The 23,987-nt window shown below is 57.3% G+C and overlaps 1 protein-coding gene across 1 annotated transcript in view; it reads right to left on the minus strand.

The window, feature by feature from the left end:
* Window positions 1–23,572, minus strand: part of LOC122394645 (transcription cofactor vestigial-like protein 4) — a 44,367-nt gene extending 20,795 nt beyond the window's left edge. Inside the window, exons 1-2 of the mRNA XM_043391654.1 lie at window positions 23,425–23,572; window positions 9,464–9,543 (exon numbers count right to left, since the gene is read on the minus strand). Coding sequence (XP_043247589.1) covers window positions 9,464–9,543; window positions 23,425–23,435 — 91 coding nt within the window. The 5' untranslated portion in view covers window positions 23,436–23,572. The remainder of the gene's footprint in view (window positions 1–9,463; window positions 9,544–23,424) is intronic.
* Between the last annotated feature and the right edge of the window lie 415 nt (window positions 23,573–23,987).

The following is a 23,987-nucleotide window of genomic DNA, read 5'->3' on the forward strand; positions in this document are numbered from 1 at the left end:
GGGGCGCGGTCGAGCTAGGTTAGAGCCAGCTCGGGATGTTTACAAGCCCACGTAAAGCCCTCAAGAATCTGCATAGAGCACAGGCCTTCCAAGACTTGGGGGGTTAGCTAATAGCTATCAACAATCGACATGGTCTTTTGAGACCTGCGTGGTGGCTATCAGAGGTCGGTGGGCCCCTCAAAAGCCGGTGCAGGAGCCTCAGGTGTCAGTTTGGAGCCATCATGGACCGGTGTGGAGTCCTGATGAATACCTAGGCGTCAAACCCCTAGACGTCAGGGTGGGGCCGGGCGGTGAGGCAGGCACAGGCCTGAAGAGAAGAGGAATTTTCAGATGTCGGCTTGGCATCTTAAGGGCCCTGCATGGCCTTCTCAGAGGCTGACATATCGTACTGCGGGACCTCCATGAGCCTCAAAAACCTCTATGGGCCCCCTCACGCTTGGGGTATGCTTGCTTCCTAGTTCCTGAAGCATAAAATCTCTGAGTCTTGAGATGGGCCCATTAGACATGAACTGGGCCATCAATATACATGTGGTGAGTTGACCTATATCAAACATGATATCGGCTCAATCAGGATTGGGATAGGCCCTCTCAGACCCAGACCAGGCACGGAGTACGGACCCTCCCACACATAGGATGATCATTTCATTCCTGGGATGAGTCTTCTCAGGCCTGAACTGGGCCCTCTCAGACCTGAAATGGGCCCCTCTCAGGCCTGAAGTGGACCCTCTCAGGCCTCAAATAGGTCCTCTAGGGCCTGAAATGGGCCCTCTCAGGCCTGACATTAGCCCTCTCAGACCTGAAATGGGCCCCTCTCAGGCCTCAAATAGGACCTCAAGGGCCTGAAATGGGCCCTGTCAGGCCTGACATTAGCCCTCTCAGATCTGAAATGGGCCCTCTCAGACCTGAAATAGCCCTCAGCCCGGAAATGGTCCCTATCATGTCCAAAAAAGGGCCCCTCATACCGTAACTGGGCCATCTCAGGTCTGAAATGGTGCCTCTTATGCCTGAAATGGGCCCCTCTCAGGCCTCAAACGGGCACTCTCTGGCCTCAAACAGGCCCTCTAGGGCATGAAATGGGCCCTCTCAAGCTTGAAATGGGCCCCCTCAGGCCTGAAATGGCCCCGCTCAGGCCTGAAATGGGCCCCTCTCAGGCCTGAACTGGGCCCTATCAGGCCTCAAACATGCCCTCTAGGGCCTGAAATGGACCCCTTCAGGCCTGAAATGGGCTCTCACAAGCATCAAATGGGCCCTCTCAGGCCTGAAATGGGCCCCTCTCAAGCCTCAAACAGTCCCTTTAGGGCCTGAAATGGGCCCTCTCAAGCTTTAACTGGGCCCCTTCAGGCCTGAAATGGGCTCTCACAGACCTGAAACGGGCCCTCTCAGGCCTGAAATGGCCCTCTCATGCCATGGAACGGGCCCTTCTAGGCCTTGGATGCACACCCTTAAATAATAAAATGGGACTATAAATCCTAAAGGGGGGCTAACAGGCCTGAAAACTGTTTTTCAGTCCTATGACGGACCTTGACATTAGTGATAAAAAATTGTCAGGCTGCATAACGTTACAGTTCGAATCGACGGTGGGCCCCTAGGATATGAGACGGGGGTGAGATCTCACCCCTTTCACCCCCCCTGGCTGCGCCACTGCTTATGGCTTATGTAACATCCTCCGCTCCCCTTTGATATAAACACTTAAACAGATGACTGGCTTGACCAAGGGTCAGTTCAAAGTTCAGACCAATTAAAACTTACTTTAAAGCATGAGGCTTTATGTACATTTACAAGTTGCAAGAACGCCACGCTGGCAGAATATTGTCCCCGAGGTGGACTCTTCAACCGGCTTCCTGAAATGTCTGATGTCTCTGCCCCCGTCAGACGCCGGCCTCCGCCACACTGGCGTCCACAAGTCCAGTTCGATGTATCTGTCCATCGTCGGACGCCGGTCTCCAGTCGCGGGCCGTCACAGACCGGTGGATAGCCTGGAGGACGCTCCGCGCGGCGGACGGCAAACAAAGGCCACGCCGCCGCTCCGCTCCGTGGTCCGAGACGCACCCGAGCAAGGCCGCCGCATCTCTGAGCCTGCGCCACAACAGACGCCACCGCGCCGCAGACGCTGCGTCGAAGTAGCGCAGACGTGACGGAGCGCTTCTCTCGTCAGACCTCAAACTTCTTCCAGCTCGCAGAAGATTACACCCCTGCCAGGAAAAATCAGACGCGCAGAGTGACGCGACGGCCGACGGTAACTTTTGCGACCGTCACGACGCGCTGATGGGATCTCTTTGCGCCGCCGCAGACGATCTCACGGCCACTTTTGAGTGGATTTGGAGTAAAATGCTCGGCTGATGGCAGGACGCAGCGCCACAGTCGGTAGTCTGGTTTAGGCCCGATCGCCTTGGCCCGGCCCACACGTGGGGAGACTGGGGCAGAGGATATGCCAGTGACACCGTCCCTTCAGAAAACAGACAGACAGTTCCGAATCCGGGTAGGAGGAGCTGGAAGTGCGAGTGGGGCGATGCTATGTTGACCAGGGAGCCGGTCATCCTAAGTGGGTGCTAAATAGACCGATCTGGTTATCTTTACTAAGCTGGTTTGGCAAACAGGCTGATGTTATTTCCAAACCCAGAGATAAAACTCGCTGATCAGCGATAGGACAGTTTACATAAGCATCAAATCAGCTCCCGCCAGACGTTTTACAGGATGGGCTGGACTAGGGCGAATAGGGTGCTCGGCAAAACAAACCAGTTGTGAATTAAGCTCGATTCCGCCTCTGGGAGTAAGCTTGAAGCGCATCGTCCATTACTGGTCAGATGGCGTTCCCGTTCGCGGGGCAGCGTGGAGGCGGCAGACAACCACTTCCGTGGCGGCTCGCCGGCGCTCAACCAGAGCCGACGACGACCTTGGCGGCGCCGCGCCACCTCCGCCGCCGTACCGCAAAAAGGCGCCACTTTTGACGCGGCCGGCCGGCGCGGCGGGGTGCGGCCGCGGCTCGCGTACGCTGGTCGCGCGGCCGGCGCGGCGCGGCGCTCGTTTTTGTTCCCAGCCAGTGTATGGTGTATCGGCCGCGCTGAGCGCCGGTGGCGCCGCCGCGCGGTCGGCGCTGTCGACCTCCCAAGGTTGGTGCGGCCGGCGCGGCGTCACTGCCCGCCGCCCCGGGCACCGCCCGCGGCGGCGGCGGCGGCGCACGCGAGGCCCGGCCGGCGCGCCCGGAGCGGCGGTAGGACCGAGGCCTGCGCGGCGCCGCGGCGGTACGGCGGTGTCAACGGCACGACGGCGGCAGACGGCGCGCCGTAAACGGAGCCCATTGATTGACGACGGGCCGTTCCAACTAAAGCGGGAGACCGTGACTGCGCTTCTGGGAGCAGCGTTATTAGTCAGTGACGTGGCGCCCGCGCATGCAACGGAGTACCCCCAATTACTTGTGAGAAGATGTTCAGCCAAGTTTGATGGCAGAGGAACGATTAATCCAACTAACTAAGCTCATTCACTAAAAAGTGCATTCTGATACCGGACGTGCCTAGCGCTGGACAAAAATTCAGGTTCGAGACGGCACACGAACGAAAGCCCATGGTCCCGACAGAACAAGTTTTGTTTCACCACTCATTGAACAAAAGCAGCTGCCTCGCCGGATCGGTACTTGTTTTGACAGCCGGTCCCGTTTTCCGCATTGCTAGGAGCGAGCTGATTCATTCAGCGCAATGTTTCCGGCACAGCGCGCCACCAGTCCCGTTTACATGCTCAGGAAAACTGCCCCGATATCATACTAAGTAATGAAATCTCTAGAAGTGTCAGTCCTGTTGCTTGACGTGTTTTTATAGTGCAGACGAGTTATCAAACACGCGATGCCCAGCAAAGTCTGCATTGAATACTGAGCAGCAAACGAGCGAACAAGTATGGACTTGAAATCAGTTTTTGGACAGAAAAGGTTGATACCTTGAATGGATCATGCGATTTTTATCGACCAACAACAGACGTGCGCAAACGCCATCGGACCATCACAAACGTACATATCCACTGTGGGCCCTCTCGGCTCTCCCCCATGCCCTCTCGAGTCTCGGCTGCCGGTCCGGCCCAGGACATCGACCACAGCGCCACCTACACCGTCGGTCCGGGTACGCGAAGCGCCACCTACCGTCAGCAGCTCAGTCACTGCCCATGCGCCACCTATTACCACGTCGAGCTCTTCAGCAACTAGCGCCGCAGCGGCGTAGGTACCGCTACAGCTGCGCCACCAGCGGCCGACTCGCGAACCACTGTTTGAAATTCCGCTCGGTAGGCGGCTGGCCACTATCGAGCGGTCTGGAGCTCTGCTTTCCCGGGTCGGGCGGGGCCGTCGCTGCAACTCGGGGCGCTGGATCGAGGGCGCATCTGCTCCTGGCGAGACATACGGTCCTGTTTGCTGCGGAGTGCCCCGGCCGGCGCCGCGCAGTATGACTCACAGCACGCCGCCGGCGGGACATGCCTCCAGGCGTGGGGCGGGGGCAGGCGACAGCTGACGTGCCCCACTCGGCCCTCACGGCGTCTGCCGCACTGCATGTTTTGGCATGGCCCTGGTGACGAACCTCGCTGAAATGCGTTCGGATTCCACGGCTAAACATGGCCGAGCCAGCAGCGTTGGCCTATCCAAGGAATGCCGTTAGCAAACAGACGGGCGCAGTTAATGTCTTCAAATGGCCATAACCGAAGTCGCACTGAAATAGTACGCATTCCACTCACAGCGAACTCGTGCAGTACGCGTCACATTGATTTAGTAGCGAATTTAGCAGCACAGCGGTCTAATGCCTGCACAGGGTTACGGGCCCGTTTTCGAGTCGGCATATTCACGGCTCAGTTAATAAGTTCATCGGCACGGCATGGCATGCCTTGGAAGACTTGCGGTGCTTCATGGCAGCAGCGGATTTTTCACATGGTCGATTCAGGAATGTCGTAAAGGCAAACGACATTTCTTATTCAATGCAAGCCCAGCTTGGAACATAGCTACCAAAGCACACGACAAGCCGACTTAAACGGGGGCACGAACGCTAACTTTATAAAACATGCAGTGCTATACGCCAGCACGGCAAAGTTTTGTAGCCGGCAGTCAAACAAGCTCGTCTCGTCTGGTTTATTTCCGCCGGTACCGTCACGGCGAGCCCAACTGAGGCCAGCTGGGGCTGAAAAAGCGGCGCCCCGCAGCGACCGGACGGGGCGAGTGGTCCAAGACAGCGGCGGCGGGCCCTCTGAGGGGACGGGGACGGCGCGCACAGCTGCTCGTCGTCTGTCCCCGCCGGTCGTCGGATCCGACGGGGTAAGACGAGCGCCGGCTGTGGCCGACGGGTGGTACGGGGAACCCGATACTGTAGTAAGGGCGTCGGTACAAGTGGGAGAGACGGCAGCGTCACCGCCGCCGCGAACTATCGTCATCGCTACCGCCGTCAATGCCGCCATCGCTGCCATTGCAGTCACCACTGCCGCTGTCGCGATGACGGCAACAGCTGTCGTCGGAAGCCTCCAAGTCGCTGTTTTGCTCCCACATTTCGCAAGCCGCGCGGCCGCGGAGCGGTCCAGAGCGCTGGGTCAGTGCACCTCGCGGCCGGCGCATTCCTCGCCGGTGCCGCAACACACGCACAGAACACGCTATTTTCGACGGGCCGAGTTCACAGGGCGACCAGGACGGCGCCGGGCGAGGACTGAGGGCGTGTTGCAATGGTGGAACGACCCGTCCCAGGTGATAGGGAGGAATGTGCAATATTTGACGCTAAAATTCGCACATTGCCAGTATGTTTGGTTAGTTGATAATAGCTCGTCACGGGAAATTGGTTCTTGTGCAATACGTCAGTAATTGCGTTCGGCTTTATTTTTCTCCTCGCAAACGTGGTGATTAAACGCACGCATTCTTGGTTTAGAAAGTCTAACATACCTTTAATTAACAAGTCCAAGCCGCTTCCACTTTTTCAGTCCCTATACTTTTCTCTCCCTCTCCCTCCCTCCCCCCCCTCTCTCTCTCTCTCTCTCTCTCTCTCTCTCTCTCCTCCCTCTCCTTATCCCTCCCTCAGGTCCTCTCTCTCCGTGTCGCTCCCGCCGCGCCGGCCGCTCTGAGCTCTGCTCTGCCCCGACTCTGGTATGGCCCACTGCACGGGTCCGTGTTTGTCGGCGCCATTCCGGCCACATACCAGCTGTATCGGGCCACGAGTGCCATCATCTCACAGTCACGAGCGGCACAGACCGTATACTAGCGGGCATACCAGCAATGAACGACAATCAGCTGCTATACCAGCGACCACCAGCGGACATACCAGAGGTCACCAATGACCATATCAAAGGTCACCACTCACCAGTGTGCCATCAGCGACTATACCAGCAGTCACCAAGTGCTGGCCGAACCAGCGGGCATGCTAGTGAGGAGTGACCTCCAGCGCTTGCCAGTGCTCATACAAACAGCAAAACAAGTGCTCACGACGTTCTTGCAAGCACTGATCATTGCTTACTTGCCCTGCAACTACCAGTGCTCACGGCACCAGCCATACCAGTGCTCACGGCACCATACCATACCAGCGCTCGGCGCTCACAGCGTCTGCCGGAGCCGCATTCCGGCTGCGGCCGGTCCGCAGAGCACTGGACGCCGCCCGCCCCGTCCGACGAGCCGAGAGCCCAGCTCCACATACCAGCGGCTCGGAGCGCCAGCTGAGAGTGCCGGCCGCGCTGCGCCGAGTGACGCTCAGAGGACACTCAGCGGTCGAGCGGGAGCGCAGCCGAGACGGAGCGAATCGGAACGCCGAGCTCAGACAGTCACATTCCTGTGAGCTGAACCCTGAGACCACCGAGCGGCGCGGCCGCGAGCCGTGACGACTCTCTCAGACAGAGACTTCTCTGCGCGCTATCGCTGAATTTCAGAATCGAGAGTTCCTCGCTCCAATCTGGAGAGGTACTGAAGACAGGCGCGCAGAGAATGTCGCGCAGTGCTGCGGATCTGCTGGCTGCGGAGAGGGCGTGGGCTGGGTCCGCGATGCCTTTCAATTTGCGCTCAGTATATGACGTAGTTCCTCAATACGCAGTTGGCATGCCTTGGTGGTAAGCTTCGGAAAGACATCGAAGGCTGTCGGTATAACTGAGGTCTGACATGGCCGCAAATGTGATCAAAATATCTGTATTGTTTCAAACAATTCCAAGCAAAACAAAAGACAACCGCGTATCGCCTTGATAAACCTTTTACAAAAGGTAGACAAAGCTTGTTCTCGGGAAAGCGTTGCTCGACAAAGCCCCGTCTCGGTGCCGCCTCTGAGCGGCTCGGAATGCCGGAGGTCGGTGAGGTCAGAGCGCCGGCGCGCCGGAGCTCTCCTCCGAGTCGTGCTGAGCTCCGGTCGCGCCGGGCCGGCCGCAGAGAGCGGCGAGCGCCCAGTCGCGGCGCCGCCCACCCGTATTACCATAACACGGCTGGAATCCGGAGCTGGCTTTCTCACGGCGCTCGGCCGGCTCACAGCGAGCTCGACTGTATGGAAGCAGGGGAGAACAGGTCGAGGGGTGACAGGGGCTGCCGAGCATACCACAGGGGCTGACGCATAGGACAGGGCGGGGCCGGCGGCACGCTGCCGGAGGGGACAGCGCGGGGACACGGCACGCCGCCGGAGGGAACAGCACGGGGACACGGCACGCCGCCCGAGGGGACGCCACGCGACACGTGCCTCCGCGGCGGCCCGGCGGCGGCACATACCAGCGAGCGGCGTCCGTCCCGACCGGACGGCGGTCCGGGGACGGCGACAGAATAGGATCGGCACGCGGCCCGGTCCCCGCGCGCCCCGGACACAGCACCAGGTATGTGAGTAATGCGGGAGCAGAGCGCCGCGATGAAACCGGAGGAGAGCGATATTCAGACGAGGTCTTATCGATGAGCGTCAGCACAACGGAGCGATGTGGTAAAAAAAAAAACGGCACCGAACTATCCACATAGACGTCTGCATCTCGCCGTGGAGCATATGGGGCTCGTCTAAGAGCTTCCGAAGAATAGCCAAGAAGAGGGCAAAAAATACCGGACCATAATGAACAAGACCCTGGAAATAAATGCTCGGGCGTCATGTTTCAGGGCGGTGATTGCTTCGACCCAGAGCGGCCGGCCGGCCGAGACAGCCTGATGAATGAGGCAGTCGTACTCACAGAGGAGGCTGACGTCGGCCGTAACATACCGCGCCTAAACGCCCCGACCGGCGGCTGTTTATTGTTGCTGGACATGAACAACATTCCCCCGAGCAAACAGTGCCCGTGCGAGGGCTGCGGCGCACCCCGGGCTCACGGCCACCTCTCACATTCCGGCCGGCCGTTACCACCGCCGGAAGTACAGCACGGCACGGTATAGTGCCGTACAGCACGGTACGACACCGCACGGCACTTCACGGCCGGTCGGCGGACCGAGCCGCCGGAAGCGGCGCCCAGGTATGCCGCACTAAGGCGTACGCGGCGCGCCGGAAACCCATTCAGCATCGGTCACTCCCACGGCCGGCGGCGGCAGCAGCGGCGCGACCTCCAGTGCGACCGACGGAGGTCGGCCCGGCCACCGGAGCGCCGGCGCGCGGCTGCACGGCGCCCATTTTCACGCGCTGTTTGGCGCGCCGCAGCTGGCACTAAATTCCCGACAAATTGCCGCTGTCGCGCCGCGCCGTTCCCGCGCCGTTCGGGTCGGACGGTCGGGCGCCTTGGGTTGAGGTGCGTAGGTCCGCCCCGAGCGGCGCCAGGCTCGGCGCCGGCTTCGGAACCCGATCCGGCGACCTGACGCCCCACAGGGCCGTGGGAACTGCGCGAGACGAGAGCGAGCGCTTACAGGATACCCCGGCCGACGCACGGAGTGCGCCGGTCTCCCTCCGCCCTCAGACCCGGCCGGAGAGGAGGGCTGCTTTGTCGCGCGGAGCAGCCGGGCGCACAAGAAGGGGCCGAGGTCACCGATCCGGCGTGTTGCCGGGCGGCGTGTGAACTTGTGGAGGTTCTGGTGGGAACTTTGGGCTCTGTAAGGACTGGCAGTGCTAGGGAGATGAAGACTGAAGAACAGGACTAGACGGGAGCGAGACGATTCCACACCAAACACCGCCGCGAAACGAATAGCCGCACGAAACTTGCCCATGATTGTGAAACGAGTCCAACGAATGGTTGGGAGTTTTTAGTACGCATTCGGTGAAACCAGGAAATACGAATCAAGTGAACAACACACGCCGTGCCAAAGTTGGAGCTGCGCAGATCGCACTTGCCAAGCCGCATTCCCGCCCGACTGTAATGTGTAATGGCTACATTCCGGCGTACCCTTCAGGTCGATCGTCCAGTCAGATGGAACCCACCGAAACGTTTATCGGAACCGGTATTTATCACTTGGTGGAATCCGCCGTCCACATTCCGCTGACGCCGCGCAGCGCGGTCGGCCCGCGCTCCGGAAGACGGTCTCAGACAGGGAGCGGACAGCGGGGAAGGTGTAATATAACACAGGTCTGGTGACCCGGCTGGTACTCACCGATCTCCTGTCCCTGCACCATGGAGGCCGCTCGGGACAGAACGTCCAGCGGAGACTCGCCCGCTGCCTCCATGCCCTCCCTGCAACAGCAAAACATACAGTCACGTGATCGGAAACACCAGTCAGCAGTAGTGCACACGTGACCGGTGTCGTCGGCAGGCTGAGCTGAAATACACGGCAGCCCGGGCCGCTGACGTCATCAGCTCACCCCGGAGCGCTGCTGTGGGTGGAGTGATCAATACATCAGTCAGCATTAGATCCGATCAAGGCGGGCCGGCCGGCAGTCCGACTCGGCCTCCGGTCATTACAGTTCGACGCCGCGATACTCTGCAACCGTGGATTGAAAGTCGCCGATTATCCCTCCGTGCAGCGCGCCCATCGGCCGACAATTAATCGCAATCAGGCGCTGACCGCGGCCGGACGGTCGTTCCGTCAAGGCCGGACACCGTGTGACGCTCCCGCTCCCCGCGGGACCGGGCCGGACGCGACAGGTGCATGTGTGCGTGTTCCACGCGGCCCGGCAGCCGGCTGCACCAGCTGTCAGGCGCACCTGAGGGGCACACTCCTGAGAACTGCTGACGAGCGCGTCCCACAGGCGCGGGTCGGTGTCCGAGGGACACACGACATCCGGAGAATTGATACGCTGAGAACGGGCCGATAGAATCACTGGCGTGGTTCGATGTCCTCCGCAGGGCTGGAGGAGGAGAGCGGCGTTCCCACGTCAGACGGTGGTGTTATCGTCACGGGGAATGTTACAGTCGTCACCAAAGCCACCATCACCATCAGGCCTTACCGCAAACTTTCGCGCTGAGTATTACGCCGCTGAATTTCATTTACCCTTTACAATTTAGTAGGTAACGTCCGTCACAAATGCTGTCACAGTTGCCGTCAGCGTCTGTCACGGGTCACCTGCAGTCACCGTCACCGCTGTCATGACACCCCCCCCCCCCCGGGTCGCGGCAGTCTGTAAACTTCCGGCCGTCGGTGTCGGCTCTGGGCCGGCACCGTCGCGTGCCTCAGGCGATAACGCAGACACGAGCCGTCTGAGCACACAACAGCTCCGAAATAAGCGGCCTGGATGGCGGATAAGTGGCATAAAGCCGACAACCGTCGCTTGCTCCACTTTCAATCAACTCGTAAGGTGCATTTCACATGCGGTGTCAGGACCACAAATCACTTGGCGCTGTCGTCTTTGCCATACAGTACGGGCATATTTTGAACTCAGGCGACGATTTCAGGTCATCGAAAAACACGGACTGATTTTCCGTCTTCCGTCATGCTGCACTGTGTGCCGAGTGTCGCACTCCACTGCAGGTATATGCGCCGCGATGCGTGGAACCGGACCGTGCCACGATGCGATCTGTACCGTCACGGGTAGCGAGCTGCGCGCATCACGCTCCTTCACATCCAGGGCGGTCGTCTGCACGTCTCTGCCCCGGTTAGTGGCACTGTGACGCTCAGGTCACGGGGCTCACTAGATCATCGAGTACCGCTCCGGCCGATCCCAGTGCACTGAACGTCATTCGTTAACCCCTGCCAATGGCGCAGCTCGCTGCAGCACAGTAGCCCGCCCGATGGTCGGCCGGTGGGGTCGTGTTTTGTACGGCGCTGTGACGTGATCACGGCGAGCGGCTCAGCCCCACTCGGAGGTGGCGAGTCGTGTCTCTGGTCAGAGCGGGGACAGACAGCCCCGAGCCCGGCGAACCCCAGCCGAGCGGCATTCCTCACTACCGGCGTCACTATGGCCAACGGACGGCGACGGAGCTAAACAGGAGCTAACGGTGCTAGAAAGGAGCCCAAGGAGTTAGCTCGGTCAACATTGGCGCTCAAACTGAGCAGAGGTCGTCTCAACAAATCTGGTTTGCGAGTAATATTGTGCCGCGCTTCCCATCTACTCAACTTTTTCTCGCGAAGAGTTCGCGGAATGATTGGACAAACCGTTACTGATGCCAGTGGAGCGACTTAGTGATCATGTAATGTGAGAAAGCAAACTGGAAGTGTTACAAACATGAGAAGGTCAGCCCAAACAACAGCTCTATGTAGTTAGAATTCTATACAAATTCAGCATTATTACATTTTCCCAAAAATTGACCGCCCAAATGACGTATTCAAAGCTGGAAAATTGGCTGATTTACATGTGAATAGTCCCGCTCATCTACCAAGCATATGCGGCGCAGCGATCGGGGCCGCCGAGCGCCACACTCATCCCCGATTCCCAGCGTGGGTCGGCGCGCTCAGTGGAGCTCGGCACGCGGCGACATTCCAGTCGTCACTCTGAGAGCGCGCGGCGGCGGCGGCGGCGGCGGCGGCGGCGGCGGCGGCGGCACCGTGACCGTGCCGTGAGCGGGCGGCGTTCGGGACGCACCGTCTGCGGCGCAGAGGGCGGCGCTCCCGTCCGGCGCCGGCAGCCGGAATTTACGGCTATTTTCGACACATTCCAGCTGAGCGCGGCGGAGTCGTTACGGCTGAAGCGGCCGCCGCCAGCTGGCTGGTCGGACTGACGGCGCGCGCTGCGACCGAGCGACCGCGCTTCTGCTGGAAGGGTCGCTGCGGCGCGAGGGATGGGCATGGAGATGGTATGACGGTATGGAGGAATGGCCGAAAACTGGGGATCGACGAACGCGTTTGTTAGGATGAAACGACGTGAGGCAAATGCTATCAAACTGAAAGAGAGCGCATCGGAAGAAAGAAAATACAAGGCAGGTAACATAGAAGACCGTAATGTTTAGAGACCATAATGTAATGTAGAAGACCGTAATGTTTAACCGCGACCCGACCACGACGCCGAAAAGACGTCCAGTTCACCGGACCTGGATGGACCGACAGGGAACTGGGACCATTTTCGTCCCACATTCCGGCTTCAGGCGTTCTACAAATCGGAACACTGACGCGGTAGCCTCACCGGTTAAAACAGTGGAATGCCAGAGGGTGACCGCGTAACCAAAGCCACATGGAGCGCAGACTCAGAACTTAGTCCCGGATGCCGGCCAGTGGCGGCGGAAGGTAATTTTGGATGGGGGTGCAAAGTTTTCCCAAGGGGCCCCTCTGGAAGTTTTGGGCCCCCTCCAGTGTTTTTTTTTTTTTTTGAGTGATAATTATTGATTCATGAAAAATGAAGATTTTGGAAAACTATCCCCATACACACAAGTTCTGTAAAAGTTTGAAATTGCAGTGTACCTACCTATCTCAAATAATGAAAAAAGAAGTAAATGCAGCTAGTTTTTTATCGGCTAATCTTTTAGTCTAGCCACCACCCGCAGCGTCTCAAACCACCTTTCTGGATCCGCAGTGGACCATTGAGTGCCCTACGAGACCGTTCCAAGAAGACCGTGTTTAGATGCCCCTTGGAAACCGACCACATAGAGACTCCTCCAAAGACCTACATGACTCCCCAGACTGAATGAGCCCTCCGATCACAGTCGGTCCCTTGAAAGTTGCTGAAAGGTTTCAGAAGACAGTATAGGCTCGTCTTTTTGTCTTTTGTCTTTTGAGGGCTCTCAGAAACCGGCATCGGACCCAAAAAAGTCTGTATGGAGGCCCTCCAAAGCCGGGGTGGAGGCCACAGGAGCCGATATTTAGCCTAAAGAGCCGGTATGGAGGACTGAGTAGAGGAAAGGGGTCTCAGTGGGGCCTTCGGGGGCAAACTTTTGAGCCCCAAAAGTATGTGTGGGGTCTTAGAGGCAGGTAGACCCCTCGAGTATGCACGGGGTCCCAGGAGCTCGCGTGTGAGCCCAAATATTCGGCTGGCGGCTACTAGAATGGGCATGGGGATTCTTAGAAGCCGCTTAGACCCACATTTCACGGGTCATGAGTCCCAAGAGTCGATGTAGGGGCCATAAAAGCCGGTGTAGGGCCCATGGCCCTATAAGTTCCGACATTGAGACTCTCAGAGGCCGGCGACGGGGCACCAAGAGCAGATAAAGTGCCTCAACAAGCCGACATGGGGCCTGAGAATCAGTGTGGAATTCCAGGAGCCTGCGTGGGCTCTCGGAGACCTTCGTATTTCGTAAGGTCCACAAAGGTCGTTGGATCCTCTGAATCTGAACTTTGTGGGGCCCTCAGAGGCCAGCATGTCTCCTGGCACCTGCCTGCGTTGAGTTGAGACCCTCCGAGGCCGTCGTAGGGTTCTTCAGAGGCCAGCGTTGGCCCTTGAAGCCTTCGTTAGGCCCTAGAAGCCTCAAGAGGGCCCTCAGAGGTCAGCATGGCCCTGGAGCCTGCCTGCGTCGAGGCCCTCAGAGGCCGTCGTGGGGCCCTCAGACGCCAGCGTGGGCCTTCGGAGCTTGCGTTGGGTCTTAGAGACCATCGTGAGGGCCCAGAGAGGTCGTCGTCAGGGCTCTCAGCCCCTCAGGGACCGTCCTGGGGTCCTCAGAAGTTGTTGTGAAGCCTTCGAGAGGATCATCAGAGGTCGTCATGAGGGTCCTTGACCATAGTGAGGGTCTTCATGGGCCCTCAGATACCTTTGCAGGGCTCTCAGAGGCCTTGGTAAGACCGCTAGAGGCCATCGTTGTTAGGGCCCTCAATAGACCGTTATAGGGCCCTCAGATGCCAGCATAGCCCCTGCAACCTGGCTGTGTTGGGGCCCTCAGAGGCCGTCGCTGGGCCATCTGAAGCCAAATGGGCCCTCAGACTTGAGTTGGGTCTAGGGCCGTCACGAGGGCCCTCAGATACCGTCGTAGAGACCCTCAGAGGCCAGTGGGGCCCCTGGAGTCCTGTGGGACCCTCAGCAGTCGTCATGAGGGCCCTAAGTGGCCGTTGTAGGGCCCCAGGGGACAGAGGTCGTCGTGGGAGCCCTCAGAGATCGTCATAAAAGGGCTCTCTGAGGCCGTCGTGGGGGCCCTCAGATGCCGCGTGGAGCACCAAACGCGGCTCGGGACACTTCTAGGCCGGTGTGGGGGCCCCAAAGACTAGCATGGGGCGCTCCTGACCATAATTGGACATCCCGGATGATTCTACATCAGTGTTCGTTTCCCGATCACTGGTTGTCAGGAGAAAATATATTGGATGGTGCGATGGGCCCCTTGTACGAATTTAGGGGGTGCAAAAAGATATGTTTGCACCCCCATGTTCTTTGATGGGGGTGCAGCTGCACCCCCTGCACCCCCTATTCCGCCGCCACTGATGCCGGCGAGTCTTCCACCGAAGGAAGTTAGCTGTAATTCTGCAGAAGATAGCGTTCCCAGAAGGGAAAAGACATCATCCGCCGCCGTCTGTCTGAACTCGGAACGCGAGACAGTACCGACAAACTTGCACCAACGCCGCCCGAAACATGCCAGTGGACTCATGTCACATACCTTCTGGCGAATTGCTACAAGTTCGACCCATGGCTAGCGATGACTTCACTATTTAAACATACCTCTCGGGTATGTGACTGGAATGCGTGTCGCCGCGCCTTGCGATCGGCCCCGCAGGAGCGTACTAAACCAAACATCGGCCGCGGCGCACTCTGCCGATCAACCCAGTGAGTCTGTCAGTCTGGTACCGCATTGGATGCACATATGTCTACGTGCCGCCGCTTCAAATCCAGCGGACATACCGGCGGACCGGTCCCAGCGACACACGGCGTGTTTGGATCGCGACTCTGGTGGAGGGGCTGACGTCTGACATGACCCCTCCATCGGTAGCCGTCTGAGCCGCCCTGCGCGCCCAGCGGGTCGTCCCGGACCGCTCCGACCCCCCGCTGGGTCACTCCGCCGGCCATCTGGACAGAGCCGTGGACGGCGTCTGGACTCCGCACTGCAGCTGATCGAGCTGTCCTTGCTGTCCGACTCCGCCCCTTCTCCTTGTAATCGGACTGGGGAAACCTGCCGGATGCTTGTCTATCAGGTGGCGTGTAACCACAGCGCGTCGTGACGGCCGGGGGCGCTCAGAGGGGGTGTCTGGGGGGGGGGGGGGCAGCTGGCGGGCCTGCCGGCAGCTGCCGGAGGAATGTGAGGTATGGCACCAGCAGCCTGCCGGCGGCCGGCATACCCATAGAGATCTTATATACATAGAGATGACACGCCTATGTTAAAGCACTTGATTTCGTGGCGATTCAGTGGGTCTTTTTAAGCAAGGTTTTCTGGGGTGCCATGGCCCGTGACTTGCATTTTGTAAGGATTCGGTCAAGGAGATTGTGTTCACATCCGCTTATTTTTAAGTACAGTTTTTCTTTTTTGTCTAGCTGTGACGCTTTCGAGCGTTATTATTGAAATGAAATTAGGCATGTTTTAACCTTATGCTCGTATCAGGTACTGCATGTATCATTAACCCTCGCCGTCCGACGGGGGGGGGGGGGGGCGGGTGCCGCCTCCCATATAGGGTTTTTAACGATAGCTCCGAACACGCAGGCGATGGAGAGCTGAAACTTGGCATACCTGACCTTTGATCCAAGCCGCATCTTGTGACACCAACCGCATTTTCAGGTCAGGTCAGGTCACTGACCTGTGACGTCATAAGTGAACCTCTGCACAGTCCTCAGATGTCACAACTTCGCAACGCCGTCAGTGCCAGAGGAACTTTCACAGGGAGATGAAACTTACAGGATGTAGTATCATCCAGAGGTCTCACAACTTGTACATATATCTCGGATTTTCCCTAAAAATCACATGAGGTCAGGTCGGCCACGTGACCTCACCATTAGGTATAAGTCAATGGGGAAAAATGAAAACTGCTATGTTAGCGCCGAGAACTATCTCAAGCTGTCTCCAGCACATGGAATCGTGATTTCTTGCACGTCTTGCAAGGTCCGATGCTTCACTTTTGCATTGTTGACATTGCGTGGCGTCATTTATGGTCACTTGGGTCATTGATTAAAGAAAGCGCGGTTTTGAGGCTCCATGATTACACAATATATAACTGCAATGAAAACCGTAAGACGGTTTGACAAAAGTCAGTTTGTCAGTTTGGCCAACATGTCTTATTTTCTTGGCCCTATTTTGAATATAATTATTAGCATGAGGCTTACGGTTTTCATTGCAGTTATATACTTGGGTCATTAGAGTTTTTCATCAATAACTCCCCATCAAATTGAGTTAGCGAGTCGGGAAAGCCACCACTAAACTCAGGAAGACCTGCCGATTCGAGTACTATGTAACATGACCTCTTTCAAATTCGAAATTCGCCCCGACGGGTTGTCGGTCGTACCCCAACCACATTTCACACCACTATGAACAATAAATGCACACACTGAAATCGCTATTACCGATATGCTCATCCAATCAAGTTTCGATAAACCCGTTCATCATCATCTCCTGCGGTTTCGAACACGCCTGTTAGGTGGTTCGGTAGACCGCGCCCAAAGCTTACAGGCTTACAGTTTAAGGCTCGACATTGTGTTGTCTACGATTAGACAGCTGATAACTCATTCCCGTACGTCGTAACTCTATAATAAACTTTGCTTATTGTCACATGTGCGCCGCATTCGCGATTGTTGCCGACGCCTGTTTGCAGGTCAGACCACTACAGTTGTTATACATATCGAAAAACCGATAAACTTTTAGGCGAAAAAAGGCACTATTCCAGGCCCATTTTTGATTTTTTTGCGATATTAGGTAAAAACAGAAGCTTCTTATCCTAGGAAAAATAAAATGGGAAATCTTTCAAAGGTGGCACACTACCTTTAAAATCGGGTTCCAGTCCCTGCGTCTTGTAACGGAGGACACGCTTGTTTTTTTCCGCGACGCTCTAGCTTCATCAGGGGCGGGGCGAAACGGCGAGGGAAATCGTACCACCCCCCCCCCCCCCCGGCCGGCGCGTATGTAGAAAACCAATAGTTCCGGCGAGGGTTAATGTATCATTGAATGGGAACATGCAACATATGTATATTTGAGCTTGCACGGTGCTCAGAAAAGTTCAGAACAGCCGTTTTCACGACGGTTGACCGAAAGCGCCAAACTTGACCAAATCTCAAGGAACCTACCCTGAAAATTCCATGAACCTGACCCAAATGATCTTAGACCTGTAACCTTTTTTTGGGAGGGGGACCATGTCAGGGGGGCCATAAAACAAGCATCGCACAACCCTAGTAAATAGTAAATTTGGTTCATGTGCTGACCCTTGGTGACCTGACCTGTGACCTGACATGGTATTATCAGTGGCCTCTAATAACAACATATATATTAGGCAACGTACGTCCTATTTTTAACGTACGCGAAACATTTTATCTTTGACCTGACCTGTGACGTCATCGGTGAGCCCGAGGTCAATGAAATTGGAGTTCCGTCGACAAATTTGACAGGGCTATCGAACATCGTTTGAATGTTACAGATCCGTCCAGTAGTTTCGGAGATACGGGAGGGGGGCAAAAAATGCCCCCCCCCCCCACCGCGCGGAAGGTGGTCGGGAGGTCCACCGCTTGCCGGGTTGATGAGAGCCTGAATGAGAGAGAATGTTTTTAGGCGAGCTTTTAAGGAATTCAATAAAAACACAAAATGAAATCATGCTACAAATTTCATTGCTTACCTCAGGAATGAAATCAGCCAGGAAAGAACAGCAATATTTCTAACCAGTAAAACGCCTTTTGGGGCGACCAACGGAGCGAGCGAGAGGGTGGGCCTTGGACAAGCGAATTTGCCAGGGACACCTCCAACTAACTTGTGCACTGCACCCTACTAACCGGTCCCTAGCGATGTGCCGAATTTGAGCGCAATCGGCCTAGCCGTTCTCGAGATCTGGAAGCGGCACTCTGCACGTGCACACGTGCAAAATGGGTCACAACTGACTTTTGCACGGCACCATACTAACTGGTCCCTAACCATGTACCAAATTTCAGCACAATCGGTTCAGCCGTTCTCGAGATCTGGAATCGACCCCTGCACGTGCGCACGTGCAGCAGCACCCCAACTGTGGCACATGGATATGCATTGCCTAGTGGGTGCCTATCTACATACCAACTTTCAGCGCAATCGGCCAAGTAGTTACCAAGATATTGCAACAATTGCAAAACTGACACCTCTTCGTTTTGCACGTGGCACGTGCATAAGCGGTCACCCACATGCATCGAGAATAGTCCAATACTTGGTAGAAGGAATGAAGCTACCCTAGAAAAATCATCAAATGTAAATCGGTCAAGTGGTTGCTGAGATATAAGCCTCGCAAAAGCGTAACCACGGCCGGCCGGCCGCTCATACTCAGAAATTTCCGTTAATCTACGAAAGACTACGCTTGCTTCGCTCGCTACGTAATAATTTCTTCAGACTAACAATGCCTCAGCCATATTGGCACGCTACTGACTGAAAATAAGTTGCTTAAAAAGACCCACTGAATCGCCACGATTTTAAGTGCATGTCATCTCTATGTATATAAGATCTCTATGGGCATACCGCCGCCTGCTCGCGGTACCGGCACCGCGACCGGCCGGCCGGCTCCGGCGCTCTCCACAGCATAGCTCCCCGCTCTCCCCGGCATAGCTCCCCGCTCCGCACTCTGCCTCACTCGACAATGGATCGCACTCGCCAGTCGCACTTCCTGAATGCTCGAAAACATTCCCTTTTTGTCCCTAACAAATTAACAATGATAATGTTTACACTTTAAAGGTAGCCTGAAGCAATGCTTGTTCGGCATGCAACTGATTCACTTTATAGCAGATTCACGCCTAAGAAGCGCCCACACTTCTCGATGGGCGTCTTAGGTTAGGTAGGTATTTAGAAGTATAGCTATAGACCAGATAGAAATGACCGATATGACTGCGATCTGCCAGTCAGCTCATCACACACACACTCGTGAATGATAATCCCCACATGGAATGTCCCCTCACCGCGCCGCGGCGTGCGCCGTAATCTCCTCACGATAGGAGCGCGCGCCTCCCATCCTGATCCCGTTCTCACCTCTCACTCTCACCGCGCTCCTGGGATTCCTTTCTCACTCTGTCGGGACTCCTCTCTCTCTCTCTCTCTCGGCACGCGCGGCGCTATGATCCTCCATTCCCGAGGAGCAGCGCGTCGCCGTACCGGGCTTTCTCCGTCCGTCCCGATCGGACCTCTTTGTCCACCGCTGCTGAGCGATTACTACCCAACAGTGATGTTTATGGATACAGGAAGTGCGTTTCTGGCCTTCTGCGCCCGTGTTTCTTTGGGTCTGTTTGTTTCGAGGCTGTACCGGTGACGGAACATGTGTCTGCAGTCGCTCTCCCCTCTATTTATACATCCGTTCTCCGGTTTATTTCGGGCCTGCGCGGTTCGTCTTTTCTCCCTCCCAGACTTTCCAGGCGCTCACTAGAAACAGGCACGGAGCGACCAAAGAGGACGGGAGCTGTGGCCTAGTACGCGAACGTGCTGCGGAGTCTTTTCAGCGCCTCTTGTAGACTTTTTGTCACGTCATCTATCCGCCAAAACCCAAAAAATTGAACCAAACAACGGGACTAAAATTATCGGTGAGGAACCACATATTACGAATTTCTCACGCCCGCACGGTGCGTAAAGTTGTTCATACGAAACAAAGCACGGTCCCTATCGGTGACGACAGGTTGCACCAGCCACACAAAGGCCAAAGGTGCCGAGAGTGTACCATCACTCCAGGGCAAACAAGGCTACAGAATGGAGAGCGCCGCCCTTTGCTGGTCGATAGCGCTCCTTTATAGACCGTAAACTGAACAATATAAATCGCTGAAGAGGCGAGGGCACGCCTAGAAGCACTTATCAGACGTCTTACGGCGCCTATTTGAGAGCATTATCATCGGATTGCAAGAGTGTTGAGCTTTTCGTGCCGTGACCCCGGCCAGGTTGCGGTGTTACGACACTGACAGGTCGGTTGACACGGCACGAGGACACGTGTGAAGGCTGACACACATGACATCCATGACACAGCTCGAAAGGTCATCAGAAATGACCTGTTTCGTGTAGTTACAAGCTGTACACGACACGGTAGGAAAAATCAAGGGACTAAATCGAATTTCAGATTAGAGACGTAGCAAGTCAAGCTGGTTAGATGCATGCAGCGCAAGTTAGTTTCAGTAAGGAGCGAACGAGGACAGAAGAACATTTCTAAACTCAAGTGGGGGACACTGTCGTTCAGGTCTTCCCGCCGACCGAACTACCAAGTGGTCCGTCCACCTCGCCACATCGCCACACCTCGCCACACCGCGGTCTTGACGTTCCGTATGTCTTGGCGCGTTCGGCGTTCCTGTGTCCGCCCTAACGTGTCCCTGTGTCCGCGCCTTGCCCGCCCTAACTTAACCCTGTATCCGTTCTGTGTCCCGGTGTTCCTGTGGCCGTCCTGTGTCCACCCTAACATGTCCCTGTATCCTTCCTGTGTCCCTGTATCCGTTCTGTGTCCCGGTGTCCGTCCTGTGTCCCTGTGTCCGTCCTGTGTCCCTGTATCCGTCCCGGTGTCCCTGTATCCGTCCCTGTGTGTCCGTCCCCGGCTGGTGACCCGGTTTTTGTACCGTCGACAGTCGCGGCGCCGGCCGGCGGGCGAAGGCCGAATTCCTGTCGGCGCGGCGGCGCGTGTTTTGTTTATGATTGATCTGGTGGGAGCGGCCGGCCGGCCGGGCGTGTTTTGTGCCTCTGCTGCTGACCAGGCCGATCACGGAGCATGTGATGGTGACCGGCCAGCGCTGCAGCCGTGCACAGGGGTAAAAACGACTCCAGATCCTAATGGAGAAATGCATGTTTAAGTTATGCGCCGGGTAAAAAGAGGTGAGCTCTGGTGTGGGCGGGCATGCTTGGCAAAGCACTCTTGTTGCTGTTTAAAAATTGATGTCACTCAGTGCAGTAATGCGGCCTAAATCGCCTTACAGGAACGCCGCCCAAGTTGACCGCAATTGGGGCGTTAGCCGATAGTCGCCAGACCTTAGCGGACCAATAAAACCACCGAGGAATGCCATCGCTCCACTACGGAGCCAATAAAGCAGCTCATCAACAACAAACCGTCACCAGCTACGCGCGGATCGATCGGCCAATAACCACCGCCGGACCGTAACAGGACCATCGCCGGACCACTGCAGACCATCGCCGGACCACCACAGACCGCCACAGAGCACCACGGACCACGGCATCCCCACAGCCGGCCCGGGCCGGGCCGGGCCGCGGACCGTATCGGCCCACATTCCGGGCCGGGCGACCACGCCTTGTCGTCTCACGAGCCGAGCGGCGGCTCCCACACCGAGTGGACGGACTGGCTGGGGAGCTGGGTGGAGCAGAGTGCGGCTGGCGCAGCTCCCCGGTATAGGATGAGCCTCTGATGTGGATTGCTGCTACTAGATGGAGAAGGGATGAGGGAACGAGTTGAAAACAAGGTAAAACGAACCTACAATATCAAACAAAGACGGCACGGACGTTGATCATTGGTCAATCACTGGGTAGATACACCCACGATATAGACTCTCCAACAGCTGCACTAATATTAGGAGAACGATAGTGAACGGTATCCAGGCGTTGTTTACCGCACGCTACAGGAATGTTGTCCGTGACTCAGCTCCCCCTACACCTACGGAACTCACCACGGCGACAAGGAAACTGGAGCAGGAGGTTCCTGAGTGTGTGTGCTGAGAGAGCGATAGGGAAGGGAGAGCACCAACAGAGGGACGAGGGGGACCGGAAGTGCCAATCGGACCGGAACCGGATTCCAGCGACTCTCTGAAGTGTCACGCGGACACACAGAAACGAGAAACACCTCACGGGAAACGAGACGCGATTGATTGCGAGAACAATGGCGCAGAGACGAGGCGGAGGATAGAAATGCGTAAACCGGAAAACGAGGACAGGCACGCTGTGATCATTGCGTTACGCTTCAGCTGATTGCAACTGGCGTGCCGATCGGGCCCAGCCCGGACCAAGCCCACATCCGGTGCACAGCGGGTCGCGCCCAGCACACTTATTTCACCGGCCATACGTCATCACTGACCCGCACCCGTCCCGCACCCTTCCGCACCCGTACCCACCCAGAGCGGCCCAAATGGGGCGTCGGCGCGCCCAGCCTGCCCCGAATAAAGTGCTGGGCGCGCACGTGAATCATAGCACGACCGGAACAATAGTGAGCGTGTGCCGGCCTCTTGACCCCGCGTGACCCGGACGTACCGCCGGCTACAGAAAGGGCCGACCTCGCGGACCGAGACGAACGACATTCCAAGACGGCGGGAATTATCAGACAGTGGGACTCAAAGATCCGGAACTTCGCCTCGATAACGACAAAGTACGGAGTCGGGTAGGTGGGCTTTTCTGGAGAATCTGCAGTTAAGGATGGGTGTGAGGAACGTGACAGCGCGACATACCCGCCAGCTAATGTCACGGTGCCAGTGCATCAAAGGGCCTGCATGACTAATAAAACAGACGTGCTATCGGGTCCTCAGACAGAAATCGGTCAGTCCACACGGAAAGTGGACCGATCCACATTCCAGTGCGTTTTATCAGCACTAAAAATGCGTAGTCAGTGGGATCGGCTGCGAAGTTTAAGACTGCAATGCTCATTGGTAACTGGTCCTTAGCGCCAATGCCTGCGTCGACAGCCCAAGCCCCGCACCAGACTCGTCCGTATGTGACCTTTGAAACCGACGCAGGACCACACTGCCCCCTTCAGCCCCCTCCCCCCCCCCAGTGACACGTCAGCGGGTGACACCACCATGGTCACGGGTCGCTAAGTGACACCCCGTCCCCAGTCCCTACCCTCCCCGGCGAAGACAAGAATGCAACAAGTGGGGCCGGTCGGCCGGGCACCGGTACCGGTACCGGTGGCCGGAGCGGCGCGCCGGCCGACAGCCCGCTCGCCCACATTCCTAGCCGTAACAGGCCGGCCGGAGCGGGCGGCCGGGCAGCACGGGCGCCGGCCGGTCCACCGCCCAGCCGCGGCCGGGCTGTCTCAGCTCAGCGGCGCAGCACGAGCGGCGGGCACAGCCGACGGCGCAGCTCCGGCTGCCGACGTGCATCCGACGCAGCTCGGAACAATCGACCGCTCCCGGCGCGCCGCCATACCGCGGTCCTGCACAGCGACACGGAACGACACACAGGGCCCCTGCAACCCACCACCGCCCCTGCGCGCCCAGTACTCACTCGTATCTCATCTGTGCGTCTCTGTGCCGTCTGCTGTGTCGATGTCTTCAGTCCGCTATCCGCTGGCACTTCCTCACCCGTCGGCCGTCGCCACACGCCTGCCGCCGCGCCGCCGCCGCCGCCGCCGCCCAGCCGTCCTAATCAATGAACTATGCCTGGAATGCCGCGGTCACGTGACCGCCGCGGCGCTCTCTGATTGGCTGACGGCCAGATGCGCGGCCCGGCGCGGGCGGCAGGAATGCGTGGGTCAGAATATAGGCGCGCTGGTATTTAATCCGGGCACCGCGGCCCTGAGGGACGGAAGGGGGTGCAGGTGACGGGGGCAGGTGACAGGGGCGCGCACAAGGCGTGTGGAACGACTGGAATGGACGCTAGTCGGCGGACCGGGAGTCGGGGCGGACCGGGACCGGGCGGGTCGCGGGGACCACGGCGCGGCAGGGGACGTGCGCAGTAGTACTACGAAGGAACGGTACGAGGGGCACACTAGAGCGTGGTTGTGTGCCTCCCTTGAAATAACTTGGTCAATATTGAGCCATGCCTCCAACGCTAGACATCGCACCGTT

The sequence above is a fragment of the Amphibalanus amphitrite genome, unplaced genomic scaffold, assembly GCF_019059575.1.
Source record: "Amphibalanus amphitrite isolate SeventyFive unplaced genomic scaffold, NRLGWU_Aamphi_draft 000603F_arrow, whole genome shotgun sequence".
In the NCBI taxonomy this organism is placed as follows: Eukaryota; Metazoa; Arthropoda; class Thecostraca; order Balanomorpha; family Balanidae; genus Amphibalanus; species Amphibalanus amphitrite.